Source organism: Nelumbo nucifera, chromosome 4, assembly GCF_055504915.1.
Source record: "Nelumbo nucifera cultivar China Antique chromosome 4, China Antique-T2T, whole genome shotgun sequence".
NCBI classification, from domain to species: domain Eukaryota; kingdom Viridiplantae; phylum Streptophyta; class Magnoliopsida; order Proteales; family Nelumbonaceae; genus Nelumbo; species Nelumbo nucifera.
This window is the reverse complement of record NC_142652.1, coordinates 23,932,077-23,953,840: the sequence shown is the minus strand read 5'-3', so window position 1 is coordinate 23,953,840 and position 21,764 is coordinate 23,932,077. Positions and strand designations below refer to the sequence as shown.

Below are 21,764 nucleotides of genomic sequence, written 5' to 3'. Positions count from 1 at the left end.
CGACCATATATTATATTTCTTTGAAAAGAATATTTATACATGATATTTTCCATAATGTCTTTTGGCGTATGACAAATGACTATTCACCGACCAGATATCTGAATGGATTCTTGGAAGAAGCCAAGGAGGTAGGGGTTCTCTAGCTTGCTCTCAGCCACGGTATAGCAGTAGGTAGGGGTGTGAATGGGTTTTGGGTTGGACCCTGTGTAAATCAAAATCAATTTGGACAAATTGGACTAGTCTAGATTTAATGGTCTTGTTGGATTGTATTAATCCTGGTCCATCTATAATAAATTTATATTGGACTGGGTTGTATTGAGCCGATATCTGGTTCATTGACAGTAAAATATGCCAGGTGTCAATGAACCAGGTTTGGGTTAGAATTAAACTAAATTAAAAAAGATTTGAATAGATTGGATGGTCTAAACATTGAATTGGACTGGTTCAAAATGGTCCAAAATATTTATTGGATTGGGTTAGACCCGATACATTTATAATGAACTCACATTGGACTGGACTGGATTGAGCCAAACCCAGTCCAATTGACACCCTTAGAAGCAGCTAGAGAAGTAGGTGAGATCTCCTGCCAACAAGACACCTTCCAACAACCTACCAATATGGTCTGAGACCGGTCCAATTGACACCCTTAGAAGCAGCTAGAGAAGTAGGTGGGATCTCTTGCCAACAAGACACCTTCCAACAACCTACCAATATGGTCTGAGACCACACATCTCATCATGAGATTAGGATTCACCATAAAAGTGAGACGCACCATGTATGCAGTGCAGATCATGTTGGTAGGAGATCCGGACTCATTCAGAAGAGTTTGAATGAAAGTCATCAAATGCAATAGACATTCGTGGTGTTGGATTTTGAAGGTTTTTTGAGGCTTCAACACTTAATCCCAATTCACTGGTGGTGCAATAGAGACATGCACAAGGAACGAACTACACAACTTAACCCCAATGCTCCTCAACTCAAGCCCAACCAAAATTTGGACTAAATGTGTTTTTGACGTCCTAAGTGACATAAGGCTAGAAAGAAAGAAAACCTTAGCTCTTTCTATCAAATATCAATGCACCATTAATCCATCACTATCAAATATCAATGCACCTGGACCCGGTTAAATCTTTCTCAACTCTTCTTGAGATTTCCAAAACCTTGGCTCTTTCTATCAGTCGATAATAATCGACTTTGTTGGACCACTAAAAGAAGATTTTATATATATCTTGATTGTTTTATTGATGGAAAACAAAATGAAAAATGAAAATCATTCATTGATACACATGTTCATGAAAAGGAAAGAATCGGGCTGGGATGCTACGATGTATAGAATCGGCATTGCGATAACGTGCATCCGCTACCGCTAGTAGTAGTCCAGGCTCCAGCTAGCCGCGGCACATGAAAATGGAGACCAAGCTAGCTGGAAGAGGGGTCATTGTTCATTGATCATTCAATTCAATCTACTCATTTATTTGCACAAACTTTAGGTAGGTTAGATTGGCCCAATAAACTTCAAACAAAGAAGGACCACCAAGTCATCAACACCTAAATGTGTATATATATATATATAATCAAAATAACGATCTTATCTTGACACCTGTCATGCAAGTAGAGGCCAATACCCAATATAAAAGGGCACCCCCCCTATCTTCTATTTCTTGCACCACTACTACACAGTTTGCTTCCCCATCCTAACTCCAAAAATGTCCCTCCTTACACGGTTACTGATGTTGCTCATTGGAGTGGTGGCTCTGCTGGCCACTCCCTCATTGGGTGACTATTACAAGCCTCCCCCTTATAAGAAGCCACCCATATACAAGTATCCACCAATCAAGAAGCCACCGCCGGTATATCACAAGCCTCCCAAATCTCCACCAAAGTACAAGCCACCTTCTTATGGCCATTTCCCTGGTCACCCTCCAACCTCTGTCAACCCCTAACTTTGAGCGCTTGCTTAATTATATATAATAGATATATATAATAAAGAATGCTTCTACTGCTTCCTTTTCAATGTTATTATGCTGATTGCTAGTTCTCAAGCAGAAGCAAGAAGCCCCAAGTTACTACTTGTACCAAGTAATAATGCTCATGAATGTTATATATTTCTCATCAGTGTATGCATGCTTTGTTTGTTTGGATGAGGATATTATATCTCAATTGCTCTCTCTGTCCTACTTCTATTTCAGTGCTATTTTTTCTGTCGCCCAACTTTGCTTCTCTAACCATGCATGCTACGGATCAGAGAGAGAGAGAGTATAGAAGATCAAGATGTTGGTGTGAGTTTTGGCCGCGTTTGGATCTCATTTGGTTGAATTAAACAGATGCTTTATATGTATATAATTTAATTAATCGCATATGCCTATCAAGTCATGTGAGAGTGCAGTAAAGCTAGTCATTCGCTCGTTAATGGGGTGCTAAACTTCTCCCCAACGTACGCAACTCGCCACCAGAATTATGATCGATCTTGATGGGTTTTAGCTGTCAAATAGATTCCAATCTGACAATATATAGAAAGGCGCTTCCTCAAATTGCACCTCCCTCCCCATAGACTTATTATTTGACTCCTGTCTCCTTATCTTTGTCACCTGACTCCGAATCTCCGATCCGGTGCTGGCCCTAGACTCCTTATCGATTATTGTTGTTCCCACATTTGAAATTTCAAAACTGATATGGATTAATTCAATGCCTTGATTTGATACCAAGATTTATTACATTTACGCCGTGTTTGACAGGACAAAGCTTTTAAGGAATTTTGCAAAATTTGTCAAGAACTTTCTTTATTAGACTTTCTGTATTATTTTTTATCAAACCGAACATGCCTTTAAGTCAAACTGGCCGTTAGACAATTAATAGATGCAGAAAAGGTAAGGAAATTTTTACAAATCTTATATAGGTTTTCTTACTTTTTCTTCCTTTTCTTACCTTTTCTTTTAAATCAAACATAGCTTTAAGTCTTAAAAAAAAAGTCTAGGTGATTGTTTTGAAAACAAAATGGGACCAGATTTATTACTCAGCTTTTGGCACTTGCAATTGATTCGGCGACCACTTGTTTTTTCAAGAAAATTATCTGATAATAATTTGAGATCACTGTACTGAACAAAGATCGGACGACCAGTATGCAGTATGTACTACTGTATCCTTGTATCCTGAAAGAAGAAAAGAGCAGGATTTAATTGTGCCAACTTGGGAGGGTTTTCTAGGCAGCGGCTTAGGATATATTACATGAAACCCTAAAATAGGTTTACATGAATCATTAAATCCATGGTTTTTAAAAACGAATCGGTGACATCAATTAGGGGTCTGGTTATCGGTTTGAATGGTCCGATCGTTTGACTTAAATGGCTGATCCATTCTGACAAAAAAAATAAAAAAATTTAAAAATTGGAAAATGGTCAAAACCGTTTGAACGGTTCAGCGGTTTGCTGACCAAAATCAACAATTTTGAGGGAAAAAACAGTTTTAGAGAAAAACGAAGCCCATCAGGTGATTGGTTCTCGGTTTTTCTGGTCCGGTCCGGTTTTGAAAACAGTGATTAAATCAGCTTTCCAGTGAAGCTATATCAAAAAGCTTCTCTAGAGCGGTTCAGTCAATACAGCTCAATCAACGTAGAAGTCCTCCCAAACGGGTTATCAATAAACTAATCATTGGTAGTATAAAAAAAATTGATACAAATTTCGCACCACCTTTCTCCTATATTGATTCTCTCTCGCAAGTTGAGATTTTATCATTTTGCTTATTACCTAATTTCTCCCAAACAAATAGTCTTTCTCCTAGAGTCCTAGGTAGGGGTAAGCAAAAAAAAAACCAAAACTGAATCGAAAAATTGGTTAATCGAACTGATCGGTTTGGTTTCAATTTGATGTTTTTAAAAAAGTCAAAAATACTGGTTTGGTTTTGGTTAACCAATATAGAAAATCGGTGATTAATCGAATTTATCGATATACACATATTTCTATATATTTCTATATATTTATATATATTATATATTATATATTTTATATATTATAAATTAATAAATATACATTAAATATAAGTGTATATATATAATATATAATATATGATATATTATTTATTATTTAAAATATAATATTTTATATATAAAAATTAAAAAACCAAAAAATCAACAAACCGAATCAATCAACCGATTAACCGATTGACTTCAGTTCGATTTCGATTACCGGTTTTTTAAAAACTGATATTCGGTAAAAAAAAAAGGCCTATAACCGAACCGTGGGCACCCCTGCTCGGTTTCTCCTCTCATATTATGCCATTTTACTTTCAAATAAACTCAAATCTAAAGCAAAAACAAACCAGAACTTGCACTCCCGTGCATTTATACCAATTAAAATAAAATTCGCACTGCAATTAATTAAACAAACTCAAACAAGCCAAAATTTGTACTCCTATATACGTAAGTACTAACCCACGTCATTATGTCCAAAGATCATCCCCGGACAAAGTGGTATAGTATAGGGCCTTTAACTTCTACAAAGTACCAACCTAGCCAGCTGAATTGCAACCGTACCCTATTTTGATTTCATTAATAAATATCATCGTCATTATACAAGCTCGGCTACATGAATCCCGATTAGTCACTCGGTTGTGTTTAATGTTATTTCGATGTTCTTGCAGTATTAATTACAAATCAGTTTTAAATTTTTAATAATATAGAAAAGCAAGATTGCTTATATGATTACATATCCCAGGGAATTTGATCCGTTGCATCAAAAGAAGCTTGGCACCCGCATTACCGACCTGGAATCTCAATTGGGTTAGGCTCAAGAAGAGTTGAAGAAACTTGAAGAGGAGTTAGGCTTCTATAGAATCTACCAAGAGAGAATTTTTCAAAAACTGATGTTTTCGAAGTTCCACTAGATAAGATCCCCCTGAACCCAAGAGCGAGCTTACAAACATGACCGAGCAAGAAGAGAATGAAGCCTGTGAAGCTAAAGTTGGATGTGACATTGATGAAACTGATGAAGCAACACTAGTGCTAGAGCCGGTGAAACCACCATCAGATGACTTGGGCTTGGTGAATGCAGAGATCAAGTTGCTCAAAGAGAAATTGGCTGAGAAGGAGAAGCAATTGGAGGTGGTTCGGGAAGAGAAAGAGCTCTTGAAAAGGAAAGTAAAGGATGCAGTAGTGGAGTTAGCTGCATTTAATTTCTAGTTATGAGGGAAGAAACTGTTCTAAAGTTGGATAAAATGGGGAAGGCGCTAGAACAGAGTAAGGCAAATGCGACTCAACTGAACCAGCAATTAGAGGAGGAGGGAGCAAAGGCAGCATTAGAGACAGAAATGAAGAAGCTGAGGGTGCAGACAGAGCAGTAGAGGAAAGCAGCAGATGCAGATGCAGCTACAGTTGTGCTAGCCGGTGGAGTGGAGATGAATGGGAGGGTACACTGGATTTGTGGACTCTCCAATGATGGGAAATGATTTAGATGATGGATTTGGAAGGGTTCCAGGATATGAATGTTTGGAGATTTGTGGAAGAAGGGGTAGAAATAGATCATACCCATGCCTCTCTCTTTCTCTCTGCACTAAGTTTGTGCTTGGTGCTTTAAGCTTACTGCTTGTGTCTTAACTGCGAATTAGTTGCTTATATGGGCAGTTTCTGTGTGTTGCTTTACCAGCTGAAGCCCAAATCGAAAGAACATTTTTTATCATAAAAGAAAAGGGAATTTTTGAACTTTTTGAAAAAATATATCAACCACGTGATATCACATGTGAATTGTGTGTGGCGGAATAGTAGGTTTTAGACAACTGTAAAAAAAATTTGGAATACTTTAGGACAATATAATAGTAAGGGTAGAGTTAGTCAATTTTTAGGAGTAGGGGTGTCAATGGACCGGTTTTGGGTTGGATTCCGTCCAAATCAAAATCCATTTGGACGGACTAATAAGACATATTGAATTTGGACGAACTAGAAAGACCAATATGACATATTGGATTGAACATGGTCCTTCCATAATGAATTTATATTGGATTGAGCCAATTTCTGGTCCATTGATAGAAGAGTAGAACATAGGTGTCAATGGACCAGGTTTGAATTGAGACCAATCTAAATTAACAGGAATTTGAACAGATTGAACAATCTCTAGATTGGTCCAAAATATTCATTGGACTGGATTGGACCAGGTCCATTTGTAATGGACTCACATTGGACTGGACCGGATTGGACCAAATCCAGTCCAATTGACACCCCTACTTATGAGTACTTTAAGAAATTTGTCCTTTAATATATAGATACCACAATTTAGAAAATCACTGACTTTTCTTTTGAATATTCATTCCCTATAGCCTACAAAATATCCACTTTCATTTTGTTTTGCATGCATCTAGACATAGCGTTAGCTTGTAAAAGGTAAAAACTAAGCTGGTGCTAGATGAGCTCTCCAATTAAAAATGATCAACTAGAGTAGGATTAGCATTCCTCCCACAAGAATTTAGATTTGCTCCTCACTCCCAAAGTTCAAAGTATAGACAATGTATTTATCAACTATCGGATGCATCATATCGAATCAATATGTCTCCGGTATCTCAAATAAAAAGAATTTTATGGAGCCCAGATTTCTTACAAACTTTTCCTACCCACTCTCTATCCGCTGTGAATTGGAGTTTAAGAATAGACATGCATAAAACTGAGTAGGAAAAGTGAGTTTAAGAATTTTATGAATCAACATGTCTCCGGTAAGAAAAGTGAGTAGGAAATCCCGAGTGCATTTTATGGGATAGACATGCATAAAATTGACCTCTTGAAACAATTTTGAAAAAAGAAGTTATTAAGCATTGAAACACCTGATTGGGATAATCTCCGCATGAATGATAAAATATATGATGTACGAAAGATATTCCCAATGCACAGTTGAATGCATTGTGTGGTTGAAGTGAGTAGAAAATCTGATTTATTTGTGTGAGTGTTTGGTGTAGGCTGAGCCACCTAACTCCTCCGACTAATATCACCATTGATGTTATACATGATTATGTCCAATTGTCTAGTGTGATTTTATCTTTTTGGGATTATAGCTGATAAGGACAACTTTTGGGCCCTAATATCAATAAAAACAATACTTTTAATATAATTTCTAAAATATGTTAACTTTTTAAAAAATATATCAAATAAGGGTAAAAATATTGTCATCTTCTTCCTCCTACCAACCATCCATCAGCGCCACCGCCTCCGGCAACTTCTGGCAATGCCTCCACCCAATGCTGACAATGCCGCCTCCCCCCACCTTCGCCCCAGCCTTGCGAATCTCAATGACTACAAGCCACCAACGCCGCCTCCGCCCACCTCCGCCCCAGCCCTGCAAATCTCAATGACTACCATCCACAAGCATTGTCTCCACCGCCACTGCCGCCTCCGCCTCTGCCCACCTTCGGCAACGCCAATCAGATGACATGAGGTGGTCGGTGGCGTTGCTGGAGGTGGGCGAAGGCGTTGTCAGAGGCGGCGCTGGAGGATGGTGGTCATTTTTGCAGGGCTGTGTTGGGGCGGAAGTGATTTGGAAGAGGAAGAACAGGAATAGTGTTTTTGCCCTTATTTGATATATTTTTTAAAAAGTTAACCTATTTTACAAATTATATTAAAAGTATTATTTTTATTGATATTAGGGTTCAAAAGGTGCCCTTATCAGCTATATATAGGCTATTTCATTAATTCTCAATGCATAGGAATGACAACACGGGTGGGGTAGGGATGGGGAGTCCCCATTCCCATCCCCATGAAAATCCCTATTCTTGTCCCCGTCATGTATAAAGTTATCTCTATCCCTGTTTCAATGGGGATTCCCACTCTTCGTGATTTTTTATGATATCAATCATTTTGTTTTTGTGTTTTTATTTTATTTAAAAAAATAAAAATAAAATAGTCAAAATTTACAATCCCACAAATGGGAATGAAAAATTCCCCTATCCTATCTCTGTAAGTGAAAAGTCATCCCAATTCCTACCCTCGAATGAGCAGGGCTGTGAGAATATAAAAATGGGAAAAATTGCTATTCTTACCAAAGCATAGGGGTGCTCACGGTTCGGTTAACCGAACCATGAACCTTTTTTTTGTAGCCAAACCGGTACTACCGATTTGAAAATTTGGTAATCGAAACCGAATTGAAACCAATCGGTTAACAATTAGTTCGGTTTGTCAGTTTTTTGGTTTTTTAATTTTTACAATATATATTATAAAAATATATAATATTATATTTTAAATAATAAATAATATGTCATATATTATAAATATATATTTATATATACTACATATTTATTAATTTATAGTATATAAAAAATATAAAATATATATAATATACATAAATATATATAAAATATATATAAATATATGTATACCGGCCGGTTTGGTTAACTAATGGATTTCTATATTGATTAACTGAAACCGAACAGGTACCTTCGATTTTTTAAAAACACCGAACCAAAACCGAACCGACTGATTTGGTTAATCGATTTTTCAGTTCGATTTTGGTCGATTCGTTTTTTTTGTTTTTTGTTTTTTTTTTGCTACACCCCTACCAAAGCATCTAACAAAGTACATATCTTGGTTTCTGCCCGAGAGTAGGAAATCTGTGTTCACAATTGAGAGATGTGTGACTTGCAATTCAAAACAGGGAGAGTGGGTAGGAAAAGTGAGTAGGAAATCTGTGTTCACCTGCACCCACTTAATCAAGGACGGCAATTTATCCACGGTAGGGTGTCAATGGATCGAATTTGGGTTGGATCCATCCGAATCAAATTTAAACTGAACCTGAACGGATTGAGGATTCAAAATTTTGTATTGGGTTGAATCGATCTACACAGACTACAATAATTAACGAACCGAGATAGAACCGGTCTACAGACTACATTTTATGGTCCGATATAATTAACGAACCGAGATGGGCAAACCCGATTAGTCCACAACCCGACTGAAATCGATCTAACGACAAACGTAAAAGCTCCGGACTCCGGTCAAGGTTTTCTGAGCAAACTATCACTCTCCGGCGGCTATTTCTTCTTTGCTCAAACATCCCGGGAAACAATCATTGGAAAAGGTAAATGAAACCTACTCATTTTTTTCGTGTTTTTAGGTCGATTTAGGGTTTTAATTGTTACTAGACGTGAATGAATGTGATGTAGCATACAACCTGAGCTGCATCAGAATGGCATCCTTTCTGTATTTTGCACGTTAATCCGCTCGATTTAGGATTTAGGATTTTGTCTTCCATGGTAATGAATGATCAGTGCTGACTTGGAGTTGATTTAGTATTTTAGTTTTTACAAGACGTGAATGAATAGCTCATTTTTTTCCATGTTAAAAAGGAAAACTGTAAAAACGTAGGTAGGAATGATCTCCATTCTCTCTCAGATTGGCTAGATTTCCTTTTCATTTTTTTCAACCAGGGCACGGTTCTTCGTTTTTTCAAAATTTTTTTGGCATCTCTCAAGTCCTAATCACTTGGCTCACCCGTACTGCAGTGTGTGGGTACATGAATGTTTGTCTGCTCTGCTCCGATGATCTGATGTTTTCAAACGAATTATTTAAACCCGCTTCCTTGCGTTCTTTCATTCTTTGATTCTTGGTCTGGGATTAAACTAAGCCCTTTCCCCCCACCCCCCCTCTCTCTCTCTCGGTATTCATGGAGTTATTTGGAAATTGCTGTAGTTTTCTAGTTGCTTTCCTTGTTCATTCTCAGAGATCCTCTCCGGTTCGCTCGCTCACCTAAGCTCTGAGAACCCCCTATCTGCTAATGCTAATGTTGTTTTTTCATTCTTCCTAATAAATGATATTTTCTAAAGGGTAGCTAAAATTGTAAAATTATTTTCGTAGATATTAAGAATTTAAGACCCTATTACCCTAACATGCATTTGTCTGGGCTTGACTTGAGGGCTTGGTACAAAGGCGGCTCATAGAATTAAGAATGAAATATGTTTAACATTATATTATTGGATTATTTGAAACAGCGCAATTAAGAAAGAAATAAAGAAATTGAAAGTTTGTCATACTTGAATATCTTTTATATGCTATATTTGATTTTATTGTTTGCTTTTTCACTTTGAATATGTTTTATATGTTATGATTATGTATTTTAATTTGAGCTAGTAAGTTTTTTAAAATATTTAAATTAAAACCAAAGTTTATATTTTAATATTTTCTTAATTTATTTTATTTTTTACAATTTTACAAAATTTTACATTTTTTTAATTTTCTAGATTTTTTTTTTTTTTTAAATTTGTGCCTTGCTTCAAAAAGGCACACACCTCACCTTGCCTGATTGTGCCTCAAGTGCAAAATGCCCTTTGTGCTTTTTTTGTGCCTTGCACTTTTAAAACATTGGGATTACTAATATGTTGCATTTTTCTGTTTGTGGGCAGGGTATAAGCATTTACCTATGTCACAAGCTATTTGGTGCTTAACACACTCAGTTTGAAATTTTAATTTGGAGAAAGCTTGATGTTCTTCCTTAGCTTGATTGAGCATACTTTGCGTTTGCCCCCTCATCTACTTAAACTTCCTTTGGATGAAGCAATTAAAGGAGAACTCGAGGCACTTTTCTTGGATAAGGTTTGTCAAATTTCTTTCTTGACTCTTTTTCTTTTCATATTGTTATTGAAATTTCTGCTATTTGAAGTTATGATCAATAATGCAACATTTAACAACTTGCATCATATGTTTTGATGAAGGTTATCCCGAATTTGGGGCTTTGCATCTCCATTTATGACATTGGAGATATTAAAGATGGCTTCATCTATCCTGGAGATGGTGCTTCAACCTATACGGTGTTTATCTATCTATAATGTTCCCTTCATTATTAATTACCAAAAAAAAAAAAAAAACAAAAAAAGATGTTCTCTTCATTAGTGTTTCCTTTATTTCTCATTGTAGTTCTTTCATTGAAACATTATTGATGTAATGGTTCTTTTGGTGGATCCTTGGATATCTAGCAAAGGGCATGCTATTTGTTTATCTTCCTCGTTAAAATAATCTTCTTTGATACTTTACATCTTTCAATATGCTTAGAATGCTGACTTTTGTTCAGTTAGTATATGTGAGTTACAGTGGCATGTTATGATCTTCGTTGTTGGACATTTTGCATCTATGCCTCTATATCTGGTTAATTATTTTGTTTTTTGAAACTGTAAGACAGTATTTCATTTATATATAAATCCAGAAAAGGACAAAGATAGCCTCTGGACAATGAGATTCTGTACAAGGATAAAATATATCTGACCCTTTACAAACATCCAAGTACATCAAAAGATCTTTCTATGACCTTACAAAAAGATAATCCCAATCAAGATAAATTTTAGTGTGTCTACTTCGAACGAAGAGTGGCTTGGATGCCCCTGATACAGGGAAAACCGCCTACTTTTGTTCTTTTTTATAGTGCAAATGACAACTAGCATTAATCATTGACATCATTGTAATTTTAGTATAAAAACTAAGGTCATTTTGGTTGTTTGCACTTTACAATCCTAAAGCAATGACATTTAACTGTCTTTTTTGGCATTAGGTGGATATGCAATATCTTAACTTATGGGAATGCATACAAAATTTGACAATGTAACGGGATAAAAGCAACAACGCAAGATCCTTTCTTATGGTTAAATAAAATTTAATTAAAAGGAAATAAGATATCCTTTATTCTATAAGGAAAAGTGCACTTCAAAGGATTCTATGAGGTGATCTCAAAATTCCTTCCGTCGAATTTATCCTTACCAACTTTGTCTTGGGATTTTGGTTTCCGTAGAGGATTAAGAGATGAGGGAATTGAGTGTTTGTCTACTCTTCTATGTCTCCTTGATAAGGTTTGGTTGGATCCCTCGAAACCTGATAAAAGGATTTGGACCATTCACCCCAAAGGGTCTTTTTCTTGTGGTTCCTTTTTCAAGTTCCTCTGCCAATCTCCCTCTCATCAGAGTTTCCCTTTCAAAGAAGTTTGGTGTAGGCTGGTCCCCCCCAAGGTTATGGCTTTGTGTTGGGAAGTGTGGCATGGTAAAGTAAACACGATGGACAACCTACAAAAGAGAAGACCTGTCCTTTGTATTTCACCAAACTGGTGCATTCTTTGCAGATCTCATGGTGAGGATTGTAATCATATATTTTTATCTTGTAGTGTCATTGCAGAGCTCTGGGCTTGGCTTCTATCTTTGTTTGGGTCTAGTTGGGATATGCCAGCAGAAGTAAGCACAATCTTTAACCCTTCTTTCTTCTCTTGGCCCCATAAAAGAGAAAGGAAAATGTGGAGATGCTCATGAGCAGCATTGTTATGGACAGTATGAGAAAGAAAGGAATGCCAGAATCTTCCAAGAAAAAGGAAGAAGCAGTCAAACCTTAAAGGACTGCATTTTGTCCAGGTCTTTACATTGGTTAAAGACTCTAGAATTATTTAACCATTTTACTTTTGCTGATTGTTGGAAGGATTGGAAGTTGGTAGCAAGCTGTTCCTCCTACAAGGGAAGGGCAGTGACTAGCTGGGCCCCCCTCCTCTTGGTTCTTTGAAGCTGAATTTTGATGGGAGTAGCTAGGGTAACCCGGGTCCCTTTGGGATGGGAGGTGTACTGAAGAATGAGGCTGGAGAGGTTGTCTTAATCTACTATGGCCCTTTAGGAGTTGGGAACTCTATCCGGGCAGAACTGCTAGCTGCAATACAAGGAATACTTCTTGCAAAAGAAGTGGGCGTGGAGCAGCTTCTGATTGAAGGAGGAGACTCTAAGACAGTGGTGGACTGGTTAAATAATCCAGAGGATGTCATTTGGGGCTACAAAAATGAGTTAAAGAAATTCAAATGGCTGACAAGAAATATGTCTATAACAGTACAATGGGTTGGGAGATCAGCTAATGCTTTTGCTGATGTCTTGGCAAAACAAGGGATAAATAGGGAAACATTGTTCTGGGCACAATTGTAACTATTGTTTTAATTTCAACATTCATGTTTTCTCTGTTGTAGTTTGTGTATTTGCTGTTTGGAGAGGCTGCTCCTCGCGCCTCTAAGGGGATCTTCTTGTATCCATTCATTATTTTAATGGAATTGATGTTATTTAACAAAAAAAAAATTGCACTTCAAAGGAAAGAAGATATCCTTTATTCTATAAGTAGGTAAATTGCCTAAAAGATATTTGGGCATGTCATTGAGAGAGAAGTGCACTTCAAAGAAGATTTGGGAGGCGGTGGTGGAGAGGGTGGATGGGAGGCTGGCATCCTAGAAAGGAAAATATTTGTCCAAAGGAGGAAAAGTTGATATTAATTAAAAACGTTCTCAAGGTTTAAAATGTCGGTATTGGTGGAAATATCGGTCGTCCAAAATATAAGAAACATGTTAGAAATGTCTAAAATATCGTATGGAAATATTGTAAAAATTATAGACATGGTGGTAACATTGTAAAATATGCAAAATATAGAATGATAATTTATGGAATAATAAAGGAAGCATAGGCACACCTTTTTAGATTATTATCTTGTTCCAATTCATTAAACAAAGCTAAGAAACTAAGGTTATAGACAAAAGAATACGTTCTGAAATTGCCCTGTAAACCTTAAGATTCAGAGCTTCATGATAGGATGGGTTAAAGCAAAATTTAAACTCATAGAAAGTGTAAATGGTTGTAATAGATCAACCAAATAATCTATTACACAAATAAAAACTAATATTTAACTTCATGTAATGAATATTGAGCTAGCTCAAAGTGGTAATCAAGTTAGGCGGGCAATAGCATTGTTATTCTACATATATACAATATTGTTACCAACTTATGTTATAATACTATCTCTTGTACTCTACATAGTGCTGGTAGTGTTCATTGGGGAATATGTTGATTCCAATAAATTTCATGTTGCTATCCTTGGAAGTGGAAATGGAAATATGTCGTGGAAACTATCTCTTATACTTCACATAGTGCTGGTGGTGCTCATTGAGGAATATGTGCATCATGTTCATGTATTTTCTAAGAATCTTTCATTAGTTAAGAAGGACAAAAATTCTACTTTGTAGTCTTATTGTAATACTCTTTGTGGCAGAATGCAAGTTTGCATGAAAAAATAACAACCAAGGGGTTTGTAATTCATTTTAGAAGGGTAATACTGCACTTGTTAGAAAAAGGATTGGATCTCTCATTTTACCCTGATAGAATCAAGAAACAATTAATATTTTGCTTATTTTTTTTCCATTTTCATATGACTCATCATGTCATTATATCTTGGCAGGTGCAGTTCAGATTGATTATGTTTCGGCCATTTGTGGGAGAGATTATTGTTGGAAAGTTAAAATCATCTGATGCTAATGGTTTAAATTGTAGGTGGTTTAATTAATATTCTTTCTATTTGAGTCTGCCTCAGTTTATTGATTTCTTCTTTATTAACAAAAAAAAAAAAAACGATTAAGTAGGTACTTCCCTACGCAATTCACCCTATTTTTTCCATGTGGAGGGATGATTGACATATTCAAACAGTCCAGAGTGTCAAGGATCCTTTGGATTGGCCAAGTGTTCAACTCTCCAGGACATAGCAGCCCTATATTCCACCTTGTATTGGTGGTTTCCCAAACATTTTTGTTATCAATTTCCCAAACAAATATTAGCAGTTTGAATTTACAATTTTTTATTGTAAACTTGTCCAGAAAAGAAGATTTATTATTGACATGTGGCAAGTACTTTCAGGCTGAAATTTACCCCATGAGTCTAGTCCAGCAAGACAAACATGTTGAGCCCTTTTTAGGCTTCCAATTGGATTGCCACATGGAAAATTAATGGGTCATTCAGGGAAGCTTACTAAACAACCTGATTGGCAGAAACACACTCCTGGGCCCACACACACAGATATGTATGTCTATATAGGTGTATATGTCTATATAGATATGTATTAATGTATACCTTTGTGTATTTATATATTTATATTGATCAGTAACAGTGAGTTACATTCATAGTGAGAAAAGTACCTGGAAAGAAAGTTCCAGCAATGAACAAGAACCAATACTGGCCTTAATTAGCTCATCATCTATATCCAAAGAAAAGAAAAGTAGAGAAGCTTATGTATGGCCCAAAATACTATCCTGCTAGAGCTAAGCCCCAAAAAGTCTTTAGATCTTGTGAAACCTCACTAATCACACTAACATCTGGTTTTAACTGATCTGGGTTCACTCAGGAAGCCAATTTAGCTTCCCTAGTAAAATTTCACAAATGCCATAATTCCTTAATTCCCTCCCTCATTGATCCATTAAATTACCTATGAGTCCTCTTCAATTTCCATCCTGGTGAAATCCTAAGATAAATCATCTTTACTCCATGAAGAAGAACCATGATCTATGCTCTGATTGAGTCTCCTGAACTGATCTGCCTTGACTAGATTTTATGATTACAGTTTTCTCAGAAACTGAATTCTTCATTGCTTAATTGTTTTATTCAGATATTATTTACTGTTCTGTATTAGCCTAGAATTGTTGTACTTGAACTATAACTTCCATGTGAATCCAATTCTTGTTGTCTTTAGTAGGGATTAGCAGTCCTGGCTTGGTAAGCAAATTTTTGGGTCTAGGCCTATGCATGTATGCTCAGAAAGCCAAGGCTCATATAGGGCCAGGCCCAGGCTTATATTTCAGGTCCAGGGTTCAGGCTGGGCCAGGTCTTGGAATGATTGTCCCTGCTCTTTAGTCTGGCATCGATATCACCCCAAAAATGCATTCTCTGTTTTAGCAGTAATTAGTTTGTTAGACCACTAACTTGCTGTTCAAACTTAAAACTGGTGAGCTAGATGCAATAACCAGTAGAAATTCTTAAGTTTTTCCCCCATTCCATCAATACTTGCCTTAAGTTAAAACTGAGAATTGACTCATTATTGATGGGGACATTATCCATGTTCACTGTATGGCTGTAGTATCTGTGCATGTCTAAGGTCAATTAGGATCTTGTTGAACCTTAGGCTTCCCCCCAAAAAAAAAAAAATCTTGTGATACTTAATTGAACAGAGATACATATCTAATTCAATGTCTTTGGTCATTGTTGAAGACAAATTGTAAACTGAAGGACTAACAGTTGGGCCTTCTAGCGAGTGATCCAAGACTGGTTCAAAGTATCAATGCATGTGATACACAATGCAATTCAAAGGGATGATCATATATATTCCTTTTTTTAGCTCTTCAGTCTGAGTTTTTACAATAAACATGTTAGGAGGAGTTCTAATGTTTAAACACAAAGAGGACCCCCCCCCCCCCCCCCCCCCCCCCCCCCCCCCCCCCCTAAATCCCTGTATTCAGCGTTTCGGTGGGTTAAAAAACCAATACCTATTGTACAATACACATTTATACGTTGTGATATTTTGAACCTTGGATCCTAGCTAGACATTCAGCAATATAAACCTCGGTGGATTTATTTCTTTTCTGTACATGTCTTATCTCACATGGTTTTCTATAACTTCAATTAAACCACAAGACATCTTGTAATCTTGAGAATAGCTACTGTTTTCTATTATTTTATAGTATAGCAATCTTCTGTATGGAAAAATTGAATACAAGTTAGTTAAAAAGATGAATAGTGGTTATAAATTAGCAAGGATCTTACTATGTAGATTTTCTTTTCATTAATTTTTTATTGGAAATGGTAACTTCATTAATACAACTTAAGTATAACTTTCCAAGGTTAAGTACAGCTGTCAACCCCTAAACAGGTGTTGAGCCCCCAGTAATCTTTCTTACAAAACTCCCAGAACATTCTCTCCCTCACAATCCCTTGTTTAGCCAACGTGTCAGCTAAACCATTAGCTGATCTCCTTGTCCATTTGAAGCATGCACCAATCTCCCTTGTTGTGTTGAGGATTTCCCTTATGGGCTGTCTATAAATCCAGGCTCCCAACTTATCAGATTGCAGCCACTCAATCAACAATTTAGAGTCTCCCTTTATGTCAATTTGGTGTAACCCCAACTGTTTGGCATATCTTATACCTTGAAGCAAGGCCATCACCTCTACTCTCAATGAGTCCCCCACTCCTATTGGTCCTGAAAACATAGCCACAATTTTGCCATTTTCATCTCTAAATACTCCTCCTATACTTGAAGGGCTCGGGTTACCTCTAGAACTCCTGCCAAAGTTCAGTTTTACTCTTTGTTGTATTGGTGGGGACCACAATTCCTGCACAATAGGTTTTATGGAAATTGTAGATGCCACCACTAATTCCTATAAATGTCTTCAGTTGAGAAGTCTTTAAACAAATCCAAAGTTTTCAACCATTGAATAGTCAATAATTTTCCTTTCTACAATTTCCTCCTTGGATTTCTCCACTCCTTTAAAGATTTTATTGTTCATTTCTTCCCAAACTGACCATAAGATAGCTTCTCTTGTGGGATCTCCACATTAATCTTCCACATCTCTTCGGTTGCCTGAAAAAGCTTGGGACAAAAAGTCTTGCCATGTCCGGGGGAGGTGTCCACCTGTAACCAAAGATAGAAGAGAACCAAACCCAAATAAAGCACACGAATGGACAAGAAATTAATAGGTGTGTGGTCGTCTGACTATCTGACTAGAGCCCAAGCAGAGGCTACAAGTCTCCTTTGAAGGAAAGCTCCTTGTAGGGTTTGATGATTGAATGAGGACATCAAAGAAGGAGGAACAAGTTAACATGCCAGATGGGGAAGTTTTTTTTTTTGATCAGCATTAGATGGGGAAGGTTTCCAAATTCTACTCTCCAAACAAGATTGATCTAGATAGATTGACCCTAAAAGGTTAATTAATTCGTCCACCATTGCCATTTCCAATTCCCTTAGACCTCTCCTCAAACCCAAGTCCCAAGAATTATTAGTAAAAATTGAGATCACTTTTCTTTTATTTTTTGACAGTGAATAAATAGAAGGGAACTTTTCACTAAGGGGAATGTCTCCAATCCAAACATCTTCCCAAAACAACACTTTATTTTCTGCACAAGCATCAAATTTGAAGTAAGGAAGGACGAAGGTAAAATACTATGAATAGCTTTCCATGGAGAGCATCGAGAAGCCCTAGGGTCGACTCCTGCATCCCAGCCATTGTTTACCAATCCATGAATGCTAATAATCACTCTATGTCAAAGCCTGCCCTGTTCCAATGGCAATCTCCAAAACCATTTCTCCAATAATGTTGTGTTTCTTAGCCTAATATTTCCTATTCCTAGAACCCTTCATCTCTACTTCTAGAAACCACCTCCCACTTCACTAGATGGTCTTTTTTGGTGTCTCTTGGTTCCCAAGGGAAGTCCCTCATGATCTTCTCTAGCTGGTTTGCCACTTTCATCGGTATCCTAAAGGAAGATAGGAAGTACATTGGTAAGTTAGCCAAAGTTGACTTTATTAGGGTTATCCTACCTCCTAAAGAAATGTAGTTTCTCTTCCAGTTCGCAAGTCTCTTTGTAAACCTCCCAATCATTGGGTACCAGAAACTATCTATATTAGGATTTCCTCCCAATGGTAGTCCCAAATATTGTAATGGCCAATCCCCTACTTCACACCCCAATAGTCTAGCTAGTAGAATCACCTCTTCACTCCCTAAATTTACTCCTGCCACACAACTTTTGCTCCAATTAATCTTAAGGTTGGAGATCCATTCAAATTTATGGACTATCCTTTTTAGGTTCATAATTTCTTCTGCTTTCCCTTCACAAAACAGGATAATATCATCTGCAAATTGTAGGTGTATAACCACCAAACTAGTCCCTTCCAACTCTCCAGCCTCTAATCATATTGTTGGCATTTGCCCTTATGATCAATTCACTCAATACATTAGTTACCAGAGTAAAAAGGAAAGAGGATAGAGGATCTCCTTGTCTAAGGCCCCTTTTGGTTGGAAAAAAATCTCTTGCTACTCCATTTAGAAAAATTGAAAAGTGATATGAAGAAATTTATCCCTTCATCCATTTACACCATCTTTCTCCGAAACCCCTACACTTAAGAATGTTCAACAAAAACTCCCAGTCCACCATGTCATAAGCCTTTTCTAAGTTCAACTTGCAAACCAGTCCCTTTTGCATTTTCCTTCTTCTAAACTCTACACATTCATTGGCGATGAGAATTTGATCCATCGTTTGTATCCCAAACACAAAAGCCCCTTGATTTGGAGAAATCATCGACGGAAGTACATATTTTATTCTTAGGGCTAAAACCTTGGAAATGATTTTGTACATGCTTCCTATCAGACTTATGGGCCTAAAGTCCTTTGGCTGGATTACATCCACTTTCCTTGGTATCAAAGCGATGAAAGTTCCATCAAGTCACCCCCAATTATCTCCCACAATCTTGATAGAAAGCCATTGTAAAACCATCAGGTCCTGGGGCTTTAGATCTCTCCATTGAGAAGATTGCATTTTTCACTTCCTAAACCTCAAATTTCTTTTCCAGGGAATCCAACAACTCTCTGTTTCCAACCCTTCAATCCTGGCCCTCTAAATTTTCTCTTGAACTCCTCGGGCCCTCATAGAGTGTTTTGAAATGATTCACAAAGGCTTGGGCTATGTCCTTATCTCTTGTCAATACTTGCCCATTCCATTCCAATTTCAACACCGAGTTTTTCCTCTTTCTCACATTTTCCAACATATGGAAAAAGTTGGTATTGCCATCCCCTTCCCTAAGCCATTGACATCTAGATTTTTCTCTCCAATTAACCTCCTCTTTTCTTAGAATGTCTTCTAGATCCTTTTTCAACCCCCATCTCTCTTTCCTCTCTTCTGAACTCAAACTTCTCTCAGCTTCCTCACCATCTAGCCCCTCTATTCTATTGAGAATTTCCTGTTTTCTTTTTTTCAATCTTTCCAAAAATCTCTTTATTCCACACCTTAATTCTTGCTTTCAGCAATTGCAATTTCTTATAGAATCTAGAACCCTTCCATCTGAAACCCACTTGATCTTCTTCCCACCACTTCTTCACTTTTGGCAAGAACTCAAGGTGCAGTAGCCACATATTCTTAAATCTGAAAGGGTAGGGGCCACCCCCAACCTCTCTTGGGTTGGACTTATTGGGCAATGGTCTGAAATAGGTCTTGGTAGTGCTGTAACTACTAATCTCTGCCATGCCACTTCCCAATCAGTTGTGAATAGGAATTTGTCTAACTTACAGCAAGTGGGAACCTCCTGAAAATTTGACCAAGTATAATTTACCCTTTGAATAGGTAAGTCCCGCAACTCAAAGGTCTCTATGAAGAGGTTAAACTTCCTCATACTCATTGTAATCCAGTGATTTGGGTTGTTTGATTCACTCAAAAATCTTATGACATTAAAATCTTCCCCCAAACACCAGGGACCCTCCCATAGACCTCTCACTGTTGCTAATTCCTCCCAAAGTCCCTCTCTTTACTTATAAGAGGTGGGTCCATACACATTAGTTAAAACCCATTCCCAGTCATCCACCCTCCTCTTCAACTTTATGGACACTGAATACTTCCCAATTAACTCCTCAGTACACTCCAACTCTGCATTTTTCTACAAAGTTATAATTCCCCCTGAAGCTCCCCAAGATTGTGTATATGCCCAACTTATGTCTCTAGCTGAACATATACTTCTTACCCATGTCCTATCTAACTCAGGCAACTTAGATTCTTGAATCGACACAATGTCTGGTTTTTCTCTTCTCAACAGATCCCTAGTCACTCCTCTTTTTCTTGAGCTTCCTAATCCTCTTACAGTCCAGCTTATCAATTTCATGGAGACCGCGACAAAATACTCCCTAAACAAACAAACCACTCACCACTTCTTCCTCTCCTTCCTTCCAACACTCCCTTTATCATAATCCACCTCACTTAACTTTTTTTTTCTCTGCTTTTTTACATCATCTCCTTAAGACCTAGGCTCCTTTAGCTTCTGTTTCCCCTTTTTCTTTCTATTGGAACCCTTTTTGTTTTCCCCTTCTCTCTCTCTCTCTCTCTCTTTCTCTTGAGTCAGCTTCTGCATTTAATCTGCCATAACCCTTTACTTCCTTTTCAACAATAGGACTAGGAGTGTCACCCTCCTCATCCCTTTCAATCTGTTCAGCCATCTCTTCCTCCACTTGAATTCTAAACAGTTCCATAATCAGCTCCCAAATTCTATCCCCGATCTCCATGTCTACAATTTCCGAAAACACAATCACCTCTGTTTCCTGTGTTTGATCATTCTGATTGGCAGACTGCAAGGTTGGGTTAGTCTCCCCTGTAGGCACAATATACATAGGACTAGAAGAAATTAGTAGCAAGAAAAACCGGGTTCAAAAGAGACTTTTGTAAACAGGTAGGATTTACTGCAGGATTTGGCGACCCCTTAACCCCAATGATTGGGGCTAAAGCCGGAGGTGTTACCTTTAGAACCACCCTCTAGATAGTTAGCCGTGGGAACAGGGCAGTTTGTAGCTCTACGAAGAGGTTCTGGGTTGACTTTACAGCTCCTACTAATACCCTGTATTTGGTCTTGTTTTGAACAAAGATCTCTGCTGTTCTTTGTCTTAGATTTTACTTCGTGGTGGAGCCTAATCTTCCTCTTTGTCAGGCTGGATCAAGAGTCTAGGAAGTGTGGTAGAGAGCTCGTCATCAAACAGTAGTCTCAAGCCATTTTCCACTTCTTCCCTATGCCAAGAATGGGACTTACTTTGAACACTTCCGAAGCTAAAACCTTCAGAGTTCTCTTCTTCCGTACTGTCCTCTAAACGTATCCACCCTGAATCTTTTGTTTCATCCCTGTTCTTTGTTCTATTGTACCTTGGATTTAGCTTCCCTGGACTGGTAGAGTAGGAAACCAGTCTTGGCACCCAAGCAAGCCCCAAACTGGAGCTTCTCATCGAGCCTGCCACTGGAG

The 21,764-nt window shown here is 37.5% G+C and overlaps 1 protein-coding gene and 1 pseudogene across 5 annotated transcripts in view; both read left to right on the top strand.

Annotated features, from left to right (window-relative positions):
- The first annotated feature begins 4,128 nt into the window (after nt 1-4,128).
- On the top strand, nt 4,129-5,640 carry LOC148792092 (interactor of constitutive active ROPs 4-like; annotated as a pseudogene).
- A 3,168-nt stretch (nt 5,641-8,808) lies between these two features.
- LOC104603087 (uncharacterized) overlaps nt 8,809-21,764 on the top strand; it is a 35,313-nt gene continuing 22,357 nt past the window's right edge. The window contains exons 1-4 of one of the 5 annotated variants that reach the window (XM_010267030.3): nt 8,809-9,044; nt 10,366-10,555; nt 10,675-10,770; nt 14,195-14,282. In XM_010267030.3, the coding sequence (XP_010265332.1) occupies nt 10,445-10,555; nt 10,675-10,770; nt 14,195-14,282 (295 nt within the window). In that variant the 5' untranslated portion in view covers nt 8,809-9,044; nt 10,366-10,444. Of the gene's footprint in view, nt 9,045-9,081; nt 9,220-9,341; nt 9,476-9,549; nt 9,699-10,365; nt 10,556-10,674; nt 10,771-14,194; nt 14,283-21,764 lie in introns of those variants that run through there. The other 4 variants (XM_010267031.3, XM_010267032.3, XM_088902428.1 and 1 more) reach the window with 4 other exon arrangements.